The sequence below is a fragment of the Arachis ipaensis genome, chromosome B04 (genome assembly GCF_000816755.2).
Source record: "Arachis ipaensis cultivar K30076 chromosome B04, Araip1.1, whole genome shotgun sequence".
Classification (NCBI taxonomy): domain Eukaryota; kingdom Viridiplantae; phylum Streptophyta; class Magnoliopsida; order Fabales; family Fabaceae; genus Arachis; species Arachis ipaensis.
In genome coordinates, this window is record NC_029788.2 from 13,007,202 (window position 1) to 13,029,577 (window position 22,376).

The window sequence follows — 22,376 nt, forward strand, 5'->3', positions numbered from 1 at the left end:
GGTTTTTTTTTTTTTTTTTTTTTAACTGCAATGGAGTTTGTTCTGTCACTGGTTGCATAAAGTTTTGAACTTGATAAATGGAGTTTGTGGTTTCGGTGGAAGATGACTTTGAATTGGGTTTGTTGAAATGGTGTGTATTGATGAGTAATGAGAATGTTTAGTTAATGTGTCTGTCGTAATTGATGGTTGGTTGTGTATGAAGAAAAACAAAAAGAGGTAATTGGATCCAGAGCCAACATCTTTTGCAAATATAGTTGTTTTAATTAAGGTAGGTTGAATTTCATCCTAGGTGGTTTGGATTTGTTGAGAGAAGATCAGAGCATCTGCTTAGGTGTGTGAATCGGATAGAAGATAGACAAGTGGTGAAAGATAGGTAGAGGAACACCCAAAAAATCATACACAAGTTGTAAAGGACCTCACTGTAAACACAATATATGAATAATATGATAGGGTACAGTTGATCCTAGCCAATTCCAACCAATGCGATAAGGTTTTGTTATTGTTGTTGCAATTGTTTGATTAAGATGGTCTGTTTTTCACATAAGGTTTTATGATAGGACACGATGTCATTGACATAGTTTGATACTTTGATTCATTTAGTGGAAAAGAGTTTTGTGTTGTGTTGTTTTGTTCCTTGAGGAAATAAGTTGGTTAATGGTGGTGGGTTTTTGTTTTCAGATTAAGGGCACAGTATTTGCTGTAGATGCAAGTGGAGCTTATGTTGACGTTACTGCAAAGTCGACTGCATATTTGCCACTGCAAGAAGCATGCATCCACCGAATTAAGCATGTGCAAGCAGCAGGCATAGTTCCTGGCTTGAGAGAGGAGTTTGTAGTCATTGGGGAAAATGAAGTTGATGATGGCCTGATCTTGAGTTTAAAGGCTATTGAGTTCGACCTTGCATGGGAACGCTGTAGGCAACTTCAAGCAGAAGATGCAGTTGTCAAGGGTAAGGTGGGTGAAGTGAAACCAAGAAACTCAATTTCAGTCAATGTTCAGTTCAAGTATTGTTTCTTCCGTTATGAGTTGTTTAATTTTCTCTATGTTTACATTAACTGGTTGCATACACTTTGTCTTGCAGATTGTCAATGGAAACAAGGGTGGATTGGTGGCCGAGGTGGAAGGCCTTAAGGGATTTGTTCCATTCTCACAGATTTCATCGGTTAGCTCTTGACGTACTTTGACATTAGTAGCATTGCGCTGATTTTGACCGCACTAATAGTCAATACTCAATGTAAGAAAAGTTGAGGCTTTTTGTTGTAACCATCATCAGACTGGGATGCTTCAGACCAAAGAATGAAAATCTGAAATTATTGATGCAGCATAAGTGTCGCATAAGAATATGATGCAATCTCCCTCTATTGTTGTCAATGTTGAAATAAAATAATTCAATTTTAGTAAACCCCACTTGTATTCCTCAACGAGTTCCCATAGATTATTATGTTTAACTAAGAAGTTTCTTTGAATGTTCATTTCCATATTTCATTGCTTAGCCTTCTGTTTACTTTTCTTATTAGAAATTATCTGGAGAAGAGCTACTTGAGAAGGAACTCCCTCTAAAGTTCATGGAGGTGGATGAGGAACAGTCCAGACTTATCCTCAGTCACCGTAAAGCCGCTGCTGACAGCCAGGGACAGCTGGGAATTGGATCAGTAGTAACTGGCACTGTTCAAAGCCTAAAGCCATATGGTGCCTTCGTTGACATTGGTGGAATCAGTGGTCTCCTTCACGTCAGTCAGATCAGTCATGATCGTATAACTGATATTGCAAGTGTTCTTCAACCCGGTGATATTCTGAAGGTATTCCTATGATATTGTTAGTTTGTTACATTTACATGGACATTTCCTTACAATTGCAGTTGTCTTGTAGATGAAAATTCTCACCTGTTCTTTGTTAGGTGATGATACTAAGTCATGATCGGGAGAGAGGCCGAGTAAGCCTTTCCACAAAGAAGTTGGAACCCACACCTGGTGATATGATTCGCAATCCAAAGCTTGTCTTTGAGAAGGTATAACTCAGAAAGGATGTCACATGTTTTGCTTATTTCAACTTCCTTGTTTTTTCTGCCACCTTTTTTGACATCCTTGAAGAAGCCAAAACCTTGATAAATCATATATACTTCATCACTTTCCATCAGCATTTTTAATTTTCGATGAGAATGATCACATTTAACTCTGATTCTGTTCTTATAGGCGGAAGAGATGGCTCAGACATTCAGACAGAGAATAGCCCAAGCAGAAGCCATGGCTCGAGCTGATATGCTTCGGTTCCAGCCAGAGGTATCCTAGCTATTGATTATTTATTTGTTCAAAATTCTGTGTGCATTTGCATGTCAAAGGCATTCTTACTTTCAGTTGTTACATTTCATCTTTGGGTTGAATATCTTTTTTGATTCCTTTATGACATCATTGCGCAATTTGATTATGAATATATAAAAATTATATGAATTGCAGAGTGGATTAACTCTTAGCAATGAAGGGATTTTAGGACCACTTTCTTCAGAGTTGCCTGCAGAGGGAGTGGATTTCAATGAGGTACCCCCAGCTGAAGAAGATTCATGATTCAGAATTTTGAGGGTCCTATGTTGCACCTAGCTCTAGATTTTTGCTTGTAACTCGAACAATGTTGCTGTATAACAATAAGCTTATTGTTTTGTTTTGTTTGGATAAGTTAATTTTTTCCTGCTGCTTAGAGAATACATTTCTTTCGAGTCAACAATCTCTCCTCTCCTACAAATTTCAATTCTGTTGTGTGTGTATTTAGCCAGATGAACTAAAATATTGATTTTCAAGAAAGGAAAAGTCAATTAATCCTTTTATTTTCTGATTAAATGAAAGCTTTCATGTTACGGAAACAAAGGAGCAATACAATATTAGTTTTTTGGATTTAGCGAACAATAGTTTTTAAGTTGTTAAATGCGAAAAGTATGTATTGAAGAATTAAAAATTTCAAGTTTTTAAAAGTATATATTTGTATTAAGAATATAGAAAAATTGGACATTGGGATAAGTAATTTTAACTAATACCTTTAGAATGTGTTTTCAAAATCGAAGTGTTTTTTTTTTTTCGTACGGGATGGAGCAAACCAATTATTTACTGGTCTGTGCTCAATGATTATATATCTTATTTGAAAATAAATAAGGGAGAAAAGCAATATAAGCTGCTCAGAAAAGCAATATAAGCTGCTCTATCCAGCCAATTGGAAACCAAAAATTCCTCTTTTTCCCGAAGAAAATAAAAAAAATATTAATACTATCTTTTTGTCTAAATCCTATTAAGCTACTTATCTTTTAAGTATGGGAAAGGGATAACCGATACAGTTCGAAGCATACTAAAATTACTTTCACAGTTTCACATAAATGGTTTTAGTATTTTATATCAATAATGTCAAGATTTGCATGAGAATTCAATCATTATAATTAATCACATATATATCAACAATAAACAGAACAAATATTTTAACTAGAATTGTGGGGCCCTCCTAAGAGGGCTCCTCCAAAAATTGGCGTATGCCGCATTAAGTGGCGAACACACGGTATTCTTTAGTAAAAGGCGAAAGAATAGTTCGCTCTGTGCTCACCACACGGCTCCGTGAGTTTACCAAGGTGAAGTGCTCTCATTTTATAGGCGATGAACATTTTTCTCTCATTACTCTACCCGATGTGGGCTTTGGTTAATACTAACACTCTCCTAACTCCCTCAATCACAACCTTCTGGATGATACCTCTGCAGTTTCCTGGAGCCCCATTTTTCTTTCTACATTTATAAAGTGATTAGTCTTTTTCCACATATTTACAATCTCTATTCTTGAGTAAAAAATTTAAAAAATGTGGGTTTACATCACCGTTTATATTTATGTGTTGCCAATTACTTGAACAGCTTCTTGTTCAAGGAACATCTTGGGATATATTTTACTGAATATTGATAAATCAAATGCTTTTTTTCTACGGATAGGTTTGTCCTAACCACAGCTCTAATGTAGACTTGTCACAAAATCATAAAGTGTGAACGTGGATAAACGAGTGATCTTGAATGTTTGCTCAATGTATTAAGTGCATGTCTATATATGGAAGACTTGGAATGACGACGTTGCTACCATATTACATGTTCTACTGGGTGAGAATCAGCGACATGAATTTAAAAAGAATGTCAATGTCATAAATTAAGTCTAATTTCAACTTATTCATCGACATAAATTTTAAATTTTGTTGAAAATAAGTATAGATATTAATAATTACACTAAATATTAATAGCGTATTTTAGTTCAGGACATGAATCATTTATAGATAAGAGATGTTCCTTTATTTATTTATTTTTGTTTAATGGGAGAATAAAAGCTGGAATAACTAACTAAATGATTGAAAGTTAGTACTTTGGTATAGTGTACTTTCTAATAGCCAAAAGCAAGAAAAGCTGAAAATATATGGGATACAAAATTTTCTTAGAATTCCACTTGCTACACAAGATCTACATGGGAAAACTTTCTTTTCTACATTTGATCTTGGAAGATATACAACAAATGAACAAACTAACTTGTAAGCTCTAGAACAAAAGAAGGCAAAAGAGTACTTCTTTCCTTCACCTAGGTTATAATCCTATACAGGATTGGCTAACTTTCCTTCTTGCTGCTCTTCTTGCCTTTCTTTTGCTTCTGCTTCAACTGAGTTAGGCCTGCTGCCGATATCTTCACATTACCTATAAACGCGGCAACCAACTCGGGATCCGTACAGGCTTTCATCAACTCCTTCTCCCGGTTCGTAGCTTCGGACATGTGGCTGAACAGGTTCATTGCAGTTTTTGCAGCTATACAATAAAATGGTAAAATTATGGCACCATCATGAAATTATACATTCCTAGTTGATGATAACCACAAATTTAAAGCAGAATATATGGTAAATCGGTAACATACAATTAAATAAAAATAAGTCATACCTTTTCCTTTCTTCAGGGATCCAGGAATTATCTTCACTCTATATTTGTAGGACTGAACTGCATTATAAGGACCACAGACAGGAACAGCGTATAAGAGAATGTCATTAGGGAGTGGATTCCCAGTCAAGTAATCCACATCATTTAGTTTTTCTTTCTCTTCTTCTCCTATTTCATTAATATCATCTTCTTCCATTGCCACCCTATCTGCTTGGGAAGGGTTACTAGCACTCTTATTAAGATTTTCTTCGGTTTCACCAATTGAATGACTATCCGGTTGCTCCTTACAATCCCGAGATAAGTGACCTGCCTTCTTACACTTGAAACATATCTTTGGAGCTTCTGAAGGACCTGCCACAATAGACATTTTAACACACTAGGAAACATAATATGGTATAATTGGCACAAAAATGTCTCTCAATTTTAAGTGAAGTTCATATCACAGTGATCAACTAATAGATACGAGGTGATTAGGCTTGATCTACAAAAAAGGGCCAGGAATGAATGAACTAAGTTGTGCTCAGCTGGCATACAAACTTTCTTTTTTTTTTTATGTTCGTAAACACAATATAATTACTTTTTTTTTGGTGTATGATAATATACATATATTAACTATGACATACATAACTTAATTGGCAGAATTTATGAACCAAACAAATAAACCATTAAACGAGTCAAGCTTGGATATTCTTTAGCTCAATTTTCACTATTTGGCTCATGAACCAGACAAAACCGACTAAGGAGTTTAGAAAGCCAACTTGGCTCATTCAATTGAATGAGTTGAGCAATAAGTCAAGCAGAGAAGTTCATAAGCTTTATTTGGGCAAAGATATAAAACCATTCATATACTTAACCCAATGACTTAAGCTTTTAGATTGTAAATATTATTAGAGCTTCTATGCCAAATGGTTTATAATTTGATCTTTATTACCCTCATTCTAATAAAAAAATTTGAATTTTAGCATAAGTAACTAGACCCATATATGGTCTGCCTCTAATAACTTTTGGAAGAGATGGTTCACTAAAAAAAAAAAAGGCAAGTTTGAGCCAAACATAATGGTTTATACCAAATTCAAGCCAACTTGAAGATAACCCAATTTTCATCAAACTGAATCTCTACTAAACTCATTTTCAGAATTACTGGTGATGAGATTGAGAAAGACTTACCATTTCCAGGTTTTATCCCTTTGTCTGGTGCATCTTTTTCACTTGATGTCTCTTCCTTCTTGTTTGACTTTCCAGAGGACTACAAGTACACAACAAAGACCCAACTTCAGAGTGTAACTCATAATGAAACTGTACCCCGGAAAATCATAAAGATGCAAGAATTACTTGGAGGTAGCAAGTATCAGTGAGAATTTTCATAATAAGATTTCTTTAATACTTTTTCCTTTTCTGATTTATTTAAAGACTATTTTAGGGAGAGGCATAACATTAGTCAGATTTTACATATGTTGGCATTATGGGATGAATTTGCAGTCATATGGATAATTCAGTTTAGAATGAAAAAACACAGATAGAACATGCTAAGACACAAAAATATCGGCTTTTCCCATGTGGATAGGAGGAAAAAAGACGTGCAAGTTACTGAACTCACAGCTAATAACGCCATTCGGATGCTCCTTTCTTCCTCATCTTGATCAGCATACTTCTCCTTTATCTTCTTAAGTTTTCCTTTCTGACCACGGCTGATTTTTTGACCACCTGCCTTTGAATTTTGAACTTCTTTTGCAGGTAGATTAGCAGAACTATCAGTTGCTTTTGGGTCATCCTTTCCATGTCCAACATTTGCATCTGCCACACCATGTTTCTGTTCTTTTTTACTTTTTCTTCTCTCTGCTTTTGATATATAAGGCTTATCCCTTACTGAAGGTTTGCTCTCTTCCAAATGATGCTCACTGCCCAAATCAATATTAGGGTTCTCAACTCCATAGTTTTTACTTGATTTAGCAACAGATCCAAGTCCCAGAGCACGATCAAGAAGTTCCTCGAGTTGAGGGTTAACAGATGCTAAGCCATTTCCACTAGTATCAGATACTTTTCCCCCATCACCCGAAGCCATCTTACTTGTCTCTTTTGGAGGTAAATAACTTGAAACTGTTGTTTCAGCGTTGATAGTAGCCGAACCTGTCTGAGATGTGTCTGCAGTAAAGCTTTCGTGTAAGGGCTTCTGTGAATCTGCACTCAAACTACCATTGCTTTCTAAGTCTGCAGCAGATTTTGTATCACTAACATCCTTCTCAGACTCTGAATCAGATTGATCTTCAATTGGACCAGTTTCATCATTATCATCTACTGCTTCCTCTTCTCCTCTTACTCTCCTTTCATTTATATGTGATCCCAAAGAACTCTCATCCAAACGAAATAGCAGTCCAAAACCCATGATAAGAGGGTGTGGTGGAAGAAAATTTTTCTTTCCCCGGATCATGAAACTTCCAACTGTCAGATATTCCCCTGTAGGAGCAGTTTTACTAACCTGATGTGGATAAACCCACCACGCACTAGTAACAATTTTTGAATCCCATGCCTGGCTATGGCATACCTACATTTCAAAATGATAGGCATGGGTTAATGGCTAGCATTTAATTCCGGTCATGAAAATGAAACAAAATAAAGTAAATCTAAATGGAGCATGGGATGAGAAGATGTTTAACATACTGTAAAACATCCTGCTTGGTTTAGTGTAAGAGGTGGAACTGGTTGATCAGGCTTGTGATTCTTGATAACTGTACTGGAAGCACCATGGAGATCGGCATGCACATAGCTATTGCATATATCAAATCAACAAAATAAGAGAGAATCAGACATCAAATTATACTTCAGAATAAAACACTTTGGTATGTTTCAGAGTATCATAAAATCAATATTTACTTCTAAACCATGATTACAGTTGTTTCAGGCGCATCAAACTGCTACTTGGATTAAACATTTTGCTTTATTGACCGAAATGAAACAGTACAAGTAATTTAAATTGCACAATAATGAGAAAAGAAGTTGACTCCAGAGGAAACCACAATAACCAAACATAATTGAGGTGAAATATCTTAGACACCAAAATTTCAAGTCCTGACCCCATACTCTTTTTTTGTTATTAAGATTGCCAAAAAATAAAAAGAGCACAACTAGCAAGATGACCCCATTAACTTTAAGATATACTCAAGTTTTCTTGATATGAAGAATGTGAGTTTAAACCTTATTATTAATCATTACACAATAACTTTTATATGTCAATGTTTTAAACTTCAAAATTTAGTTTAGAGCCATGGTAGTGTAATACATCATTAGATACTTACAGATCTCCTTTTGACATATATCGCTTCACTATCATCTCATTTTGTTGGGCATCACGTCCACTAATAATCAAATAGTTCTCACTGCTAATGAACCAATTAAATTTCTCAAACCAGTGAACTTTTCGCATATGTGAAATTGTGGCAACACTTTTTTCCTGAAAATAAAATTGTTAAACAAATGAGCAAATTACATAAGTAGTCTTTTATTTTAAGATTAAAAAGAATAGATGAAAAGTTGCAAAAGCAGTCATATATAAAATGATGATCAAGAAAAGAAAAAAGAAAAAGACTATTAGCTTGGTTGTCATGCAGTTCTACATATTGCTCATTCAGCGATAAAATGGCTATCTTTATCTAAATATTTATTTTATTTATTTTTGGGTTAGACAAAGAAACTAAAGACTACTGAGGCACCCTCCAAAACAATAAAAGGACAGCAAAAAGGAAGAGCCTAATATCATAGATATAGCAAAAGGATAATTTTATTCCATGATCATAGCATGGATTCATTAGCAATAAATAAAAGCAATGGAGAATATTTATTAAGAAAATAAGTTCATCACATTATAGGAAGAAAAATTTCCAGAGCAGAGGATAAGATCCTCCCTTTTTTTAGAAATAAAAAAGCTTGCAAAGTGGCAGAAATTCCTAGTATTATGATCTGGTAACAGCATCTCTCTAATCGTAATCCAATAACTATTTAGCTATATATACAGTAGATTAAAGATAGGCAAATCCAATTTATATCAACCTGATTAAGCTGTAGGCGAGTCTTTTTCTCTGCAGCTTTAAACGCCTTTTCATGCGCAGTCATAGTCTTTTCCTGTTTGCTCTCTTGCTTTTTCTTCAGTTCATACCACCTCCGAGCATTGGCATGAGCTGAGAGAGCTAAATCAACTTCAACCTTGAAAGCAAACATAATATGGTTACTAATGTCACATATTGAAAAGGGGGGAGGTGGGGTGGGGGAAATCACACATATTCTTTGGGAAAGAAAATTCAACAAAACCAAATAGATGGTGAAACTGACAACAAAAACTAATGGACCTTAGTGAAAATCTGAGAGTAAAAATGACTTATTGGCTTAGACATGGTTTATGATTGAATGCGATAATCGTCTAATAATCGAATCCGTATAACAGATATCCCACATAGTGGGATAAGACTTTGTTGTTGTTGTATAACAGATCTCACCTAGTACATAACAAGATTGTTCTTGTTTTTAGAAATGAATTTCTACTTCAACAAGAAGTGATAAATAAATAAGAACCTTATCTACAGGGAGTGTCTTCTCATCATCATCCATTTCATCAAGATTGTTTGCCAACAGTAAAGTCATGCAGTTCCTCTCAAGATGGAGCTTGTCAATGAGACTAGCAACAGGGTTTCCAGCTTTCTTTTCATCTTTCACCATACGTGAAAGGTCATCCCAGTTCATACCCTTTGCAAGAGCTACACGAACAGCTAATATAGCAGCATCCACATCTTCTAAGTTGTATTCTATCAATTCTGCCATTTTAACACAGTGATCAGCTTCTTTCCTCAATGTGTGCACTCGATTTTCCTACACAGAGAAATGATAGATATAATTGTTTTACATGTTAGCACCATCAATGAAATCAATAATACTTGAACAGCAAGTTTTTTCACTTTTTTCTCAACTTCACATGAAAGCTATGTCTGTTTATTAGATCTGAAAGAGACTTCAAATATTAGGACATAAACGTGTATTTAGTCTTATAAGAGGTACTTCTTTTGGGTTAGAATCCAGGAGTGTGAAACTGGCATGGGTACCAACCTGATCCTGGCGTATTTTATTCAGCTTCTGAGCAGCTGAGTTTTCTTTGGCTTTCTGCTGTTGTTCAGACCTTTGGCTCTCAATTTTGCTGTAGAACTCATCCAAGGAAGCATCAAATGTCTCAAATTTTGTGTAATCCCTTGACTTAAACTGGTTGAGTAAGATTGGGCAGAACTCGTCATAAATCTGCATCAACATATACAGAATACCACAAAATCATTTGAGTATGCATTTTTGTCCCTAATTCTCTCCCATACTCACTATGCCCCCATAATTATAGAGAAATAGAATAAAACCTGGCTAACACTTCCTGTTTGAGAGGAAGAATCCTTTCCCAAATTTTGTTTCTGCATCAAAATGTATCCTTCAGGAACTATTTCACCAGAAATAACATCCAGCATCCAATCTTCAAACTTTGCAACAGCTTGGACCAAAGCCTGAACGGTAGCATCATCCCATGTTTTATCTTTGGGAGCTTTTGTATTGGGGATTAACCCAGCATCTAATATTATATGCTCAGAAAGGGCAGGTCCATAACCAAGTGCCTCCCCAAGGACACTTTTCAATGTGGCAGATGACTTCCCGCCTTTACGGAATCCATGCTTTTCTTTTCCTGTATTAGCAATATCAGCTTCATTTCCATTGGCCTTAACAGCCTCATCATTGTCATCTTCCTTAGAGGTCATTAGCGCTGTCTGCAACTTTTGGGCAGTAGTTCGCTCAAATACTCGACAGCTTTCTATGGGATAACGATGACGTGACATGATTGCAAGCCCCTTATCGTCATCCCTGTTATTGATGAATTGCCATCATTCCAAATACTAGACATTTAAGAATTCCAATAGAAATTCTAAACGAGCACTAATAGTATAACTTAGTCAAAGCAATTGCATTATGATACCCAAGTAAAGTTATGTAATTAGTCCCATTTTCAAAGGACTACCATAAGTCCATAACATTCAGAATAAGGCACAAGAAAATTGACAATCCTACATATGTGCTATGTAAGAAATCAACATCTTATCACAGTATCCTTATCCTCCACAGCTATTCTAATTTGCTCTCTCAAGTCTTGACATATTCTTCTTTTATCACAAACTCCTACCACTGTTAAGCTAGTAAAAAGAATATAAAGTACAAGAATTCGGATTTTCATCTGTTTTGTCTATTAATAATTAATGTCTCACAGTTCTTACTATACATATCAAGGGGAAGGAACGATTTGATATTAGGGACAAGCACAAGAATTAACCTATGAGATCGCAGGAGAGTCAGGACAGTAAAGTTAGCATCTGTAAGGAGGATGTTCCCCTGGGCATAGAGTTCCAATATAACATAGTTTGCATTCTCCCCCAATCCAAATTGAAAGAGAATAATCTGACACAGTTTAAAGAAAACAAAAATCAAAACATAAAATAAATTTCTACAAATTAATAGGAGAACAAAAAAGATAGGGGTAATACCCTATCATAGCCAAGCTGCCTAACATCTTCAAGCCTCCTAGTCCGAATATGCTTCCTCAATTTGAGAGTAAAACCAGAAGGAGTATTGCTCTTATCACTATAATAATCATGATCAAACAACCAATTAAATTAAGATCACTGAATGCTCTAGTATTAAAATTGAAACTATAATAAACAAATTAGAATGTAATGATGTGAAGATTGAAGGATTACCGCATGTACACAGTGGTGTGCAATCTGACGCCACTTTCCATGAGAAGGAGGACCTTTTCGCTTTCGCCGGATTCCGAAACTCCGCTACTGTTCATCAGCTTGAAGACATACGTCTGCATAATAAGATTGAGATCAAAATCAAAATTAAAATAATTAGTAAGGATTTAATTTTGATTGAAGATTAAAAAAAAAAAGAATATGAGAATAGAGAAGTGTTTTTCCTACCTTGGGAGTGAGGTCGTAGACATTGGAGCAACGCATTCCGATCAAGCGACGAAGGCACTTAACCTCCGCCGCCACGTCAGCAGTGTTCATCCGCACCTTCACCATGTTTGTGTTGTGTGGGTTTAGGGTTCGGTAGATGAGAGAAAGAGGTTAGTGTGTTGAAGTTGAAGAAATGATCGGAATGCAGTGCTGTCTATAGAGTTGAGGAAGAAGAACGAAGAAGGAAGTAAATACGTCGTCGTTGTTTTGTAACAGAGTAACCAATCAAAATGGTACCAAAAAACCATCCCAAAACATGATAACAACAAATATGGGCAATTTACTTTTTGAGAGGGTAACAATTATATTTCTTTTACTTGCGTGTCCTGATTTATTGATTTGCATATTAAACTTCAAAACGGCGTCGTTTTGAAGGAAAAAAAAAAAAAAAAAAGGGCTATCAGCTATGCACGAACCCTAATAGCCACCACTCTCAGTATCTCTCAACTCTCACCCTCCCACAGCCCTTCATTGTCGTCGCACCTCTCCTCCATCGCTGTCGCGGAGCTCCTCTCCTCCATCGCCGTCGTCGAGCTCCTCTCCTCCATCGCCGTCGCCGAGCTCGCCACCTCCACCGTCGTCGCCCAGCTCTCCACCTCGGTTCATGTATGCGGGCATGTTTCTGTTCATGGTTCTGTTCCTATTTGAGTTCATGTTCCTATTTATGTTCATGTTTCTGTTCCTCTCTATCACAGAAAACATGCTCTTTGATGTTTATCTGGATTACATGATTTTGAGTTGCTGCTTCATGTTTATCTGGATTACATGATTTTGGTTTCTGTTTGATGAATCTTGAATCTGTTTTTGGCTTTCTATTATGATGCGTTGAAGGCAGCTGGGGATTATTTTTGCTGCTTCATGAATCTGAGTTCAATTTTTGCTGCTTCAATTTTTGCTGCTTCAATTTTGAGTTGTTGTTTCTTCAATTTTGCTACTTCATGAATCTGAGTTCAATTTTTGCTGCTTCAATTTTGCTGCTTCAATTTTGAGTTGCTGTTTCATGAATTTTGCTGCTTCATGAATCTGAGTTCAATTTTTGCTGCTTCAATTTTGCTGCTTCAATTTTAAGTTGCTGTTTCATGAATTTTGCTATTTTATTTTTTGTTTAGTTATCAATTTTGATGTTTGAAGTTGTTTGTAAACCTCTAATCTTAAGTAATGGATAATTTATTATGTGAAATATTAAATTTTATTAAGTTATAAATTATTGAATTTTGTTAAGTTTAATAATTTTATTTAATATTTAATTAAACTGGTTGAACCCCGGTCGAACTAGTGAACCATTGAACCAGTGACCTCACCGGTTTAGTGACCGGTCCGGTTCTCGCAACCTTGATTATTATGTAAATCGTAGGTTATTACGTTTTACAATTTACACATAAATCGTGCTAGTTTTTTACAGTTTATAAATGAAACAAAATGAGCATAAACCGTGCTAGCTTCTCATGGATTATGCATGAAAAACATAGGTGAAAACCGTGCTAACTTCTCATAGTTTATGAGTAAACTGTGTGATCATAAAACTCCTTAAGTTACTACGGTTTATACTTGGAGGTGTATAAATACATAATCCGCGTTAAGTAAACTCTGAGAGTTTGAGAGAGCATTCGGAGAAGTCTTTGGGGTGATTTTTAGCCTTTGGGTGGTGGAGCGATGGAAGACGAAACTCGCATGTACCGATTAAATGGCATTGCGCACGTGACTGGGAACATCGACCAAGAGGTTAGTTATACTACCTTATTATTATTATTGTTATTGTTATTGTTATTGTTAGAGAAAATAGGAAACTAATATGAGAAATATAAAATGTCGTGTTTTAGTTATGGATAAAGAATATATATGGATGGTAAAGTTGTGTTAATGGGTGATTTTAATGCCATTTCTAATCAATTGGAGAAAGCAGGTGGGGGTGCTAATCTCCTTCTTCTATTGAAATTTTTAACAGTTTTATTGATGATAATTCTCTGATTGATATTGGTATGGTCGGAAGACCGTTCACTTGGTCAAATAGACGGAGGGGTGACGAGTTGATACAGGAAAGACTGGACCGATTCCTGGTAGGAGTTGATTGGCAGCAACTCTATCCCAATTCAACGGTTCTTAGACTGTCAGAATCAGGCGCGGATCACTCCTCTCTTCTCTTAGACTCTAATCCGAGAACTGAGAGATGTAAACGCCGATTCAAATTCCAAGAAAGATGGTGTTCCAATGATGAAATAAGGCAGATTGTTAGAGAGGTTTGGCACGAACAGATTGATGGTTCAGCCATGTATATCCTAGCTCAAAAAATAAAACATTGTCGGCATAAGATTGTCAGATGGCAGCAAGAACACAGATCTAATTCGAAGGTGGATATTGATTTACTACAGTCTGAATTAGAGGAACTTCATTTAGCAGGAATTCATGGAGGCGACATCATTTCAGAAATAAAGGACAAACTTGAAAAAGCATTGCAAAATGAGGAATCTTATTGGAAAGATAAGTCTAGAGTCAAATGGCTCAAATCCGGTGATCAGAATACAGCTTTCTTCCATCAGAAATTTAGAAATCGAACCCAAAGGAATAGAATTTGGCAACTAACTGGCAGTGATGGTGAAGTGGCTACTTCAAATGCTGGTATTGCTTCTGTGGCTGAATCTTATTTCAAGGACATCTTTTCCTCCACTTGTCATGAGAACCCTGAACCTCTGTTTACTGATTTTAAACCTAAGGTTACAGCCGTAGGCTTCAAAGACCAGTGACTATGGAGGAAGTGAAACATGCAACATTTAGCATTCATCCTCAAAGTGCCCCAGGAGACGATGGTATGACAGCAAAATTTTTTCAAAGCTTCTGGAACATACTTAGTGGTGATGTGTTTCAAGCAGTTAAGAGCTTCTTTTCAGGGGGTAGAATTTTGAAGGGTTTTAACCACACTCAGATCTGTCTTATTCCCAAGATTTCTGATGCTAAAGATATGATTCAGGTAAGACCAATAAGCCTATCTTCAGTCTTTTACAAGATTATCTCCAAAGTATTTGTACATAGACTTCAGGGTATGATGAATAGACTAATTACCCCTACGCAGAGTGCTTTTATTAAAGGCAGATTAATCTCTGATAATATCCTAATTGCTCACGAGTGTATGCATTACTTGAAAAACAAAAAAAGGGGACTCGAAAATGAAATGGCGCTAAAATTAGATATGAGTAAGGCATATGATAGGGTGGAATGACACTTTCTTTGGTTTATATTGGAGAAGTTTGGTTTTGACTCGCGGTGGATCATGTGGATTCGAGAATTAGTGACAACTGTTTCTTATTCTGTTATTGTGGAAGGACAACCTTATGGTTTCTTCAAACCAAATAGAGGTATTTGACAAGGAGATCCTCTATCTCCCTATCTTTTTCTTTTCTGTGCAGAAAGTCTCTCCTTCTTGCTACACAAGGCAGAACAAAACAGACTAATTCAGGGTCTTCAGATACATAGGCGATGTCCCAAGGTCAACCACCTCCTCTTTGCTGATGATTCCATCTTATTCTGTAAGGCTAATCCTGAAGTATGTTCAAATATCCTGCATTTATTGAATTCTTATGAAAGCATCAATGGCCAGAGGGTAAATCTTAATAAATCTGCTGTATTCTTTAGCCACAACACTTCCTCCACTACTCGTACACTACTGGCTAACTCTATGAATATTAATCATATTGGGGCTCAGGATAAATACCTTGGTTTGCCTTCTACAGTCTCTAAATCGAAAAAGGCTTCTTTTAGTATGATCAAAGAAAAGGTTCGGAAAAGAATCCAAGGGTGGAAGCGCAATCTTCTATCGTCAGGTGGTAGACATGTATTGCTTAAATCAGTGGGAGAAGCTATTCCTATTTATACATTGTCTTGCTTCAAGTTGCCTGATGGTTTAATTTCGAAAATTCACTCTCTACTTTCTCAGTTCTGGTGGGGACAAAAAGGTTATGAAAGGCGAATGGCTTGGATTAGCTGGGACACTATGACTCGCCCACGAAAGGAAGGAGGCCTTGGATTTAAAGATCTCAAAATCCAAAATCTGGCGCTTTTAGGCAAACAGTTTTGGCGACTCGTAACACAGCCTACTTCCTTATTATCCAAAATCCTAAGAGGTAAATACTTTAGCAATGGTAATGCTATAATGGCAGAAATTGGAGTCTTACCTTCTTGGGGATGGAGGAGCATACTGGAAGGCCGAAAGATTGTTGAAAAAGGTCTTAATTGGGCTGTGGGTACTGGAGAGAATATCTGAACCTTTGAGGATCCTTGGCTGCCCCCTCCGTATCCTTTAATGATTTCTGACATGCCAAATAGACAAGCTATTTCTGAGTTGGTTCCAAGAGTTAAAGATCTAATTACTGAAGATAGGAATTGGAATCAGAATCTCATTCAAGAATTATTTTCCCAAGACGTTGCAAACAGAATTTTGTCAATTAAAATTCAGCAGAGTAGGGACAAATTGCAATGGGATTTGAACAAATCCAAGCAATATGATACAGCTTCAGGTTACAGAATTGGCTATTTATTTTACTATCCGCCTCTGGAGCTTTGCCCTAATTATATGCAGCAGAAAAAGCCGTGGATTGATTTATGGAAGTTGAACTTGCCTCACAAAATTAAGCTATTTATCTGGAAATCTCTACATGGCCGGCTTCAGGTGCTTGCTTAGATTCATCACCGCATCCCGTCTATATCACCAATATGCCCCTGCTGTCATGAAGCAACCGAAACAGTCACTCATTGTTTGATCGATTGCTCTAGAATTAAAGATGTATGGTCTCAGAGTTATCTTCGTGACTGTTTCCCCCTCAGAGTCCTAACGACTTTTGGACATGGTGGACTGCATCAACAGAGATGCTTAACCCGTTGAAGAATGCTGACTGTAATCCTCAATTGCTTGCCATCATTTGCTAGAACTGCTGGAAAGCTCACAACCAGTTGATTTTTTAAGGTTCTACTTCAATGCCGTCTACCATTCTAGCAAGCTCTGTCAAGTTGCTCCGTAAAATCCAAAGAACTCCCAATTTAGGTCGTCATTTCCATGAGGCAAGCTCTTAGTTTCATTCAATTTGATTTATCATTCTTTCTTCTTTAAGATTTTTCTTCGTTTTTCGACCACGCACCGTTGGATGAATACCTTCAGTGTAGTGTTTTTGGAAAATCTCCACCTTTCATTACGCTGTCCTGCTTTTGGACATCTTTGTATTTCATTTTTCAATAATTAATGAAATATAACCTACTATCTTTGAAAAAAAAGAATATATATGCTCAAGTTGTATGTTTATACTAAATTTTTTAAATTAGATTTACTCTTATTAATATTTTAAGTATGATGAGGATTACATGATATATGTGAACCACTCTGTTTTATGTTTTGATGTGTGGCAAATTAGTTTTGTCGTTAATGAATCGTAAATTTTTTGGATTTCTTGAGTGTCGAAATAATTCCTTATCCACATGTTCCAACCTACTAAGGTTATTACCTGTGTTAGGAGACAACAAAATATGCCTCTACATGAACAGATTATACCGTATCTGGAGACCGCGGGCTTGTATCACTTGGCTAGGCTGAACAGCCAGTGGTTCTGGATTGATGAGCCTCTACTTAGCGCATTCGTTGAGAGGTGGCGCCCTGAGACCCATACCTTTCACATGCCGTTTGGGGAGTGCACTATCACTTTGCAAGATGTGGCATATCAGCTGGGTTTGCCCATCGATGGGGAGGCCGTTAGTGGGTGCCTGACTGACTTTGAGAATCTGATGGAGAACGGAAGACCAGCATGGGAGTGGTTTCGGGAGTTGTTTAGCGAGTTACCGCCACCGAATAAAGTCAAGCAGATGACGGTTCACTTCACATGGTTCCATGAGAGGTTTCGGGTTCCCCCAGCAAATGCGAGTGAAGAGATCGTGCGTATCTACGCGCGTGCTTATATTATGATGTTGTTGTCGTCTCAACTGTTTGCGGACAAGAACGCAAACCAGGTTCACCTTCGCTGGTTGCCATATTTGGCATCGATGGAAGACTTGGGAAGATATAGTTGGGGCTCGGCTGCACTGGCCTGGTTGTATAGATGTCTGTGTCATGGGACAAACAGAAATGTTGTGAACTTGGCCGGACCGTTACAGCTACTACAGTCTTGGATTTTTTGGAGGTTTCCCAGTCTCAGACCTAGTGGTTTTGATGTGTTTGAATTTTTGCTGGCATCCAGGTATGGTTTATTGTTTTGTGTGGATAACATATTTAATTTGATGTGCTGTCATTCCTAATGAAATGCTCACAATGATACTTGTAGGTGGGCAACATATCTGCCGACAACTGATGCAGGAGATCAAAGAGTGGTGTCAGCACGCCTCTGTTTGGATAGATTTCATGATCGCGACATGAGTCGTTTAGCTTTTGCTCTTAGAAGTAGTCGTTCATGTTTACTGTGATGGTCTTATCTAACATTACCTTCTCCGTTACAGTTTATGTGGGAGCCTTATTCTGCTCCCGATGTGGTAGCTGTTGTTCATCCGGATATACTTATTGAGGAGCACCGTAGGCTATGGATGGCGGTCACGAGTCTAATATATTTTGCTGCGATAGAGTGGCATCAGGTGGATATAGAGTGGTACCGCAGTTCGGCGGAGTTCAGCATCTCCCTCAGTTTGCTCTAAGCATAGATTGGCTCCATCCGAAGGATGGTAGGGGTGGAGATCGAGTGAGCGCAACATGCAATGGCGTGACAACATGGGTAATGTAAAGCCTGAAAGTAGCCACAGTCGCATGTGTGGTCCTTAAGAGAAACTCGATAGCTACCTAGCGAGAAGTTTCCAGTCGGTGTCGTTTCAGCCACCGTATACTCCGATTAGTGCCTGTCGTATAACGTGACGGTGAAGCACCTGGAGTCTCTCATGTTCCGCTCTATTGCTTTCATCAACGCCTGACAAAATTCATGCCCAGTTCCCAGCTGTGCCTCCGCCATGTCCACGGACCACGAATAGCTCAGCAAGCCTCCCGTAAGTTGACTTAACCAATGAAGTGACTGGGAGGTTGCGAGTTCCCTTTAGGACAGAATTCACACATTCACTAATATTGGTTGTCATGTGCCCAAACTGTCTCCCGCTATCCTGATGCTGGGTCCACTTGTCATATTCCATCCGATTTGCCCAATCACACATGGCTGGATTCTCAGTCCGCATAATGTCAAACCAGTAATAAAACTCTGCTTCAGTCTTTGCATAGGCAGCATTCACCAACATCCTCCTTGCGTCTTTACCTTTGAAGCTTAGGCTAAAATTTGCCACCACATGACGAATATAGAACGCTTGAAAAGAATGTGGAGGCAGCTAACCATTCTCGGGGGCCTCAAGGGCAGCCTTGATGCGATTATGCCTGTCGGAGATAACAAGAATACCCTTCTATGGCGTCACATGCTCTCGTAGGTTGGACAAGAAAAAGGACCATGACTCCGCATTTTCTCCCTCCACAAGGGCGAACGCTATCGGGAGGATGTTCGAGTTCCCATCCTGCGCTATCGCCAACAGCAACGTGTCTCCATACTTGCCATACAAGTGGGTACCGTCAATGCTCACAAGGGGCTTGCAATGTTGGAAGGCCTCAATGCATGGTGGAAATGTCTAGAAAAGACGATGAAAGTACACTGTAGACTCATCGACCTGATCCCCAAGTCTAACAGGAGAGGTCTTCAACACTGTAACTGTTCCGGCCATGGTCGACTGGACCCCTAGCATCCAACGTGGCAACTCGGCATACGACTCTTCCCAATCTCCGTATATTTTGTGCTATTGCCTTCTGTTTTGCCATCCAAACCTTCCTGTAACTAGGCCTGAACCCATAATCGGCTTCCGTTGCTTGTTGCAAGACCTTTACCGTTACCGCAGCATCCGCCCTAACCAATGGATAAATCCTCGCACAGATAACGTGGTAAACAAGCTGTCGGTGATAACTGGAAATGGAAGTGGCCAAGCAAGTGTGCGGACCGTTGTACCTCCTGACCTCCCAAGTACCCTTTCGTGCACGAAGCGATACGCGAATCAACCAACTACAACCTTTGCCGAACTTCTTGCATTTCCCATGATACTTCAGATGATCCGACTCTAACATTCTGTACTCAACACCTCGACGGATGCTATAGTCCTTCACACTCAAAACAGCTTCATCTTTATTCTGGAATGATTGTCCAATCTGAAACTCTGTAGAAAAACCCCCAATAGTAGCACCTCCGTCTGCCTGTTGCCCCAAAACCTCCAAGTTTAGAGTGGAGAAGTGAGGAGGATACTACTGTGTGCCAGAACTTGAAGGGCCATGCTGTGTATGTGGATTGACACATGTGTCATTATCGCTGTCCCCAATTATATCTACAGGCTCCTGGTCAAAGTCGTCATCCTACATTGCATTCTCAACTCGATCAGGTTTCCCGAACCCTTGAACATCGTGCATAATGCCACGACCAGTATCCACCTCAAATGTTTGCTACCGGACCCCACGATTCTCGAACGGTACAGAAGCGACTGCCTCCGTTCGATCTAAATCAGCCGCAAAGGAAGGGAATGCAACATGCGAAACAGTTGGTGTGGCCGCAGGCATCGAACTAGACGCACCGCCCACGGCAGTCGAGCTATGAACCGGAGCTGATGCCCCAGAACTATCGACACCATCCTCCAACTTCGCATACAGCTCGTGTATTCTGACCTCTGAAAAACTCCTAATACAATGAAACAGAACCCGAATATCTTCATCGGCCGCTATCACAAACGTATCATACTTAACACCGGTCAACACAACTGCGATAGGAATCTTGTAGAATAGCTTTTTCGCCCACTTGCTCCCAAATACCCCAAACTTCTGCAAGATGCTGTTCTTTATATCTGACAAAGTGCTTGATGAACTGATAAATACACTCAACGGTTCTCTATCAGTAAACTTCACACTGTATTTTTTGCTTCTTTGAATTTTTCCAGAGCAATGCACTAAGACAAGAAAACTCTCTTCCTCACTTGCCATTGTGAAAATGCTCCTCTTCAACAGCTTGAATCTCACTCATATATATAAAATTTTTCTCTTCATAAACCGTGGCAAGTAACAAAGGTTTTCGCATTTACATATCCCTTCATAAACTGTGGCAAGTAACAAGGTTTTATGATCAAAGTTCTCTCTTCATAATCCGTGGGAAGCTACCACAGTTTATGCTCATTTTGTCTCATTCATAAACCGTGGAAAGCTAGCACGGTTTATGTGTAAATTGTAAAATGTGGTAACCTACCACGGTTTACATAATAATGAATCACTACATGCAAGTAAAGGAAATAAAATTGTTACATTTGAGTAAACAATTCTCTCTTTTATTTTATTCAAGTAAATTACCCAACAAATAAGTTTTAATAAATTAGATATCAAAAATATATTCTAAAAATATATTTTAGAGATAAGATTTTAATGTAAATTTTTATGATTATTATTAGAAAAATAAAAAAACTTATTTTTAAAAATTGATAATTTTATGTTAAATGATTTTTTAAAATAAAATTAGTGTGAATGACAATATTTTTTTGAAAAATGAAAAAAATAAAGATCAAATTTTGTTTTGAATTTTTCTATGCACTTACTAAATATTTATTCAAATATTGTGACAAAAATTCGTATAGAATGGATAAGCCGTTTACTAAATTCAAAAGTTTTTTTAAATAATTCAGAAACTGTTTTATCGATAACATATTTCAAAACCATTTTTGTAATATTTCGAGTTCTAAATTGATAATAGTTAATCCTTTTTAATATGAAAAAATATAAAAAAAACTAACAACTAATGATACAGCTAACTGCATCTAACAAAAAAAATGTCCAAACAGAGAAAACAACACCAAAAAATCAACATAATTTCACTCACACCCCAACCCCAATAAAAAAAGCCCACACAAATCCTTGTCCCTCTCTTCTTCCCATTGCCGCCGTTGACAGCTGCACGCCGCTCCTCTCTCCCATTGTCTAGCGTACCCCTCTGCCAGAGCCGCACGTTGTGCCCTTCTCTTCCACTGCCGCACGTCGCGCCCCACTGCTTGTCATCCACGCCCTTCTCTCCCAAATCCAACTGCCACGCGTCCAACCGCCGAGGGTTGCCGCACGACGCTGTTGTTGCTGCACACCACCGCGACTTGCACTAGAACGCCGTGTCTCGCCACATCCAAACGTGGTGCTCTGGTCACATCGCTTTTTTATATTTTGGATGTTTCTTCTCTTCGGATTTTGGATAATTTTTTAATAGTTTTAGATTTTTTTTTTTACTTTGTTTTTAGATGTTATATTTTCTAATATTTTTTTGAATATTTCGTTTGGTTAGATTTTGAAAATTTTTAAATGATTTTAGATATCTCTATTTTATTAAATTTGGGATATTTTTGTTACGTTTGGAAT

General features: G+C 37.7%; 3 protein-coding genes across 3 annotated transcripts in view; 2 read left to right on the plus strand and 1 right to left on the minus strand.

The window, feature by feature from the left end:
* LOC107638884 (30S ribosomal protein S1, chloroplastic) overlaps positions 1 to 2,854 on the plus strand; it is a 3,807-nt gene extending 953 nt beyond the window's left edge. Inside the window, exons 2-8 of the mRNA XM_016342284.2 lie at positions 679 to 954; positions 1,082 to 1,162; positions 1,518 to 1,799; positions 1,898 to 2,008; positions 2,193 to 2,279; positions 2,454 to 2,801; positions 2,838 to 2,854. Coding sequence (XP_016197770.2) covers positions 679 to 954; positions 1,082 to 1,162; positions 1,518 to 1,799; positions 1,898 to 2,008; positions 2,193 to 2,279; positions 2,454 to 2,561 — 945 coding nt within the window. The 3' untranslated portion in view covers positions 2,562 to 2,801; positions 2,838 to 2,854. The remainder of the gene's footprint in view (positions 1 to 678; positions 955 to 1,081; positions 1,163 to 1,517; positions 1,800 to 1,897; positions 2,009 to 2,192; positions 2,280 to 2,453; positions 2,802 to 2,837) is intronic.
* On the minus strand, positions 4,338 to 12,195 carry LOC107638883 (nuclear export mediator factor Nemf). Its single transcript, XM_016342283.2, has 14 exons — positions 11,921 to 12,195; positions 11,696 to 11,808; positions 11,483 to 11,579; positions 11,272 to 11,396; positions 10,316 to 10,808; positions 10,020 to 10,205; positions 9,492 to 9,785; positions 8,973 to 9,125; positions 8,222 to 8,376; positions 7,587 to 7,692; positions 6,526 to 7,470; positions 6,096 to 6,174; positions 4,932 to 5,279; positions 4,338 to 4,802 (listed from the first exon to the last, which is right to left on the minus strand). Exons 1-14 carry the CDS (start codon positions 12,023 to 12,025, stop codon positions 4,609 to 4,611), a joined length of 3,393 nt encoding a protein of 1,130 aa, XP_016197769.1. The 5' UTR covers positions 12,026 to 12,195; the 3' UTR covers positions 4,338 to 4,608.
* Positions 14,703 to 18,619, plus strand: LOC107636064 (serine/threonine-protein phosphatase 7 long form homolog). Its single transcript, XM_016339600.1, has 4 exons — positions 14,703 to 14,924; positions 17,486 to 18,171; positions 18,256 to 18,301; positions 18,428 to 18,619. The coding sequence occupies exons 1-4, from the start codon at positions 14,703 to 14,705 to the stop codon at positions 18,617 to 18,619; spliced, it is 1,146 nt and encodes a 381-aa protein (XP_016195086.1).

Coding starts and splice junctions, on each gene's coding strand:
- LOC107638883 (XM_016342283.2), bottom strand. CDS start 12,025: ATGGTGAAGGTGCGGATGAACACTGCTGACGTGGCGGCGGAGGTTAAG. Junction 6,175..6,525: donor TCCGAATGGCGTTATTAGCT/GTGAGTTCAGTA, acceptor GTGTACTTGTAG/TCCTCTGGAAAGTCAAACAA. Junction 5,280..6,095: donor AGGGATAAAACCTGGAAATG/GTAAGTCTTTCT, acceptor CTATTGTGGCAG/GTCCTTCAGAAGCTCCAAAG.
- LOC107636064 (XM_016339600.1), top strand. CDS start 14,703: ATGGAGGAAGTGAAACATGCAACATTTAGCATTCATCCTCAAAGTGCC. Junction 14,925..17,485: donor ATGCTAAAGATATGATTCAG/GTAAGACCAATA, acceptor CTACATGAACAG/ATTATACCGTATCTGGAGAC. Junction 18,172..18,255: donor GAATTTTTGCTGGCATCCAG/GTATGGTTTATT, acceptor TGATACTTGTAG/GTGGGCAACATATCTGCCGA.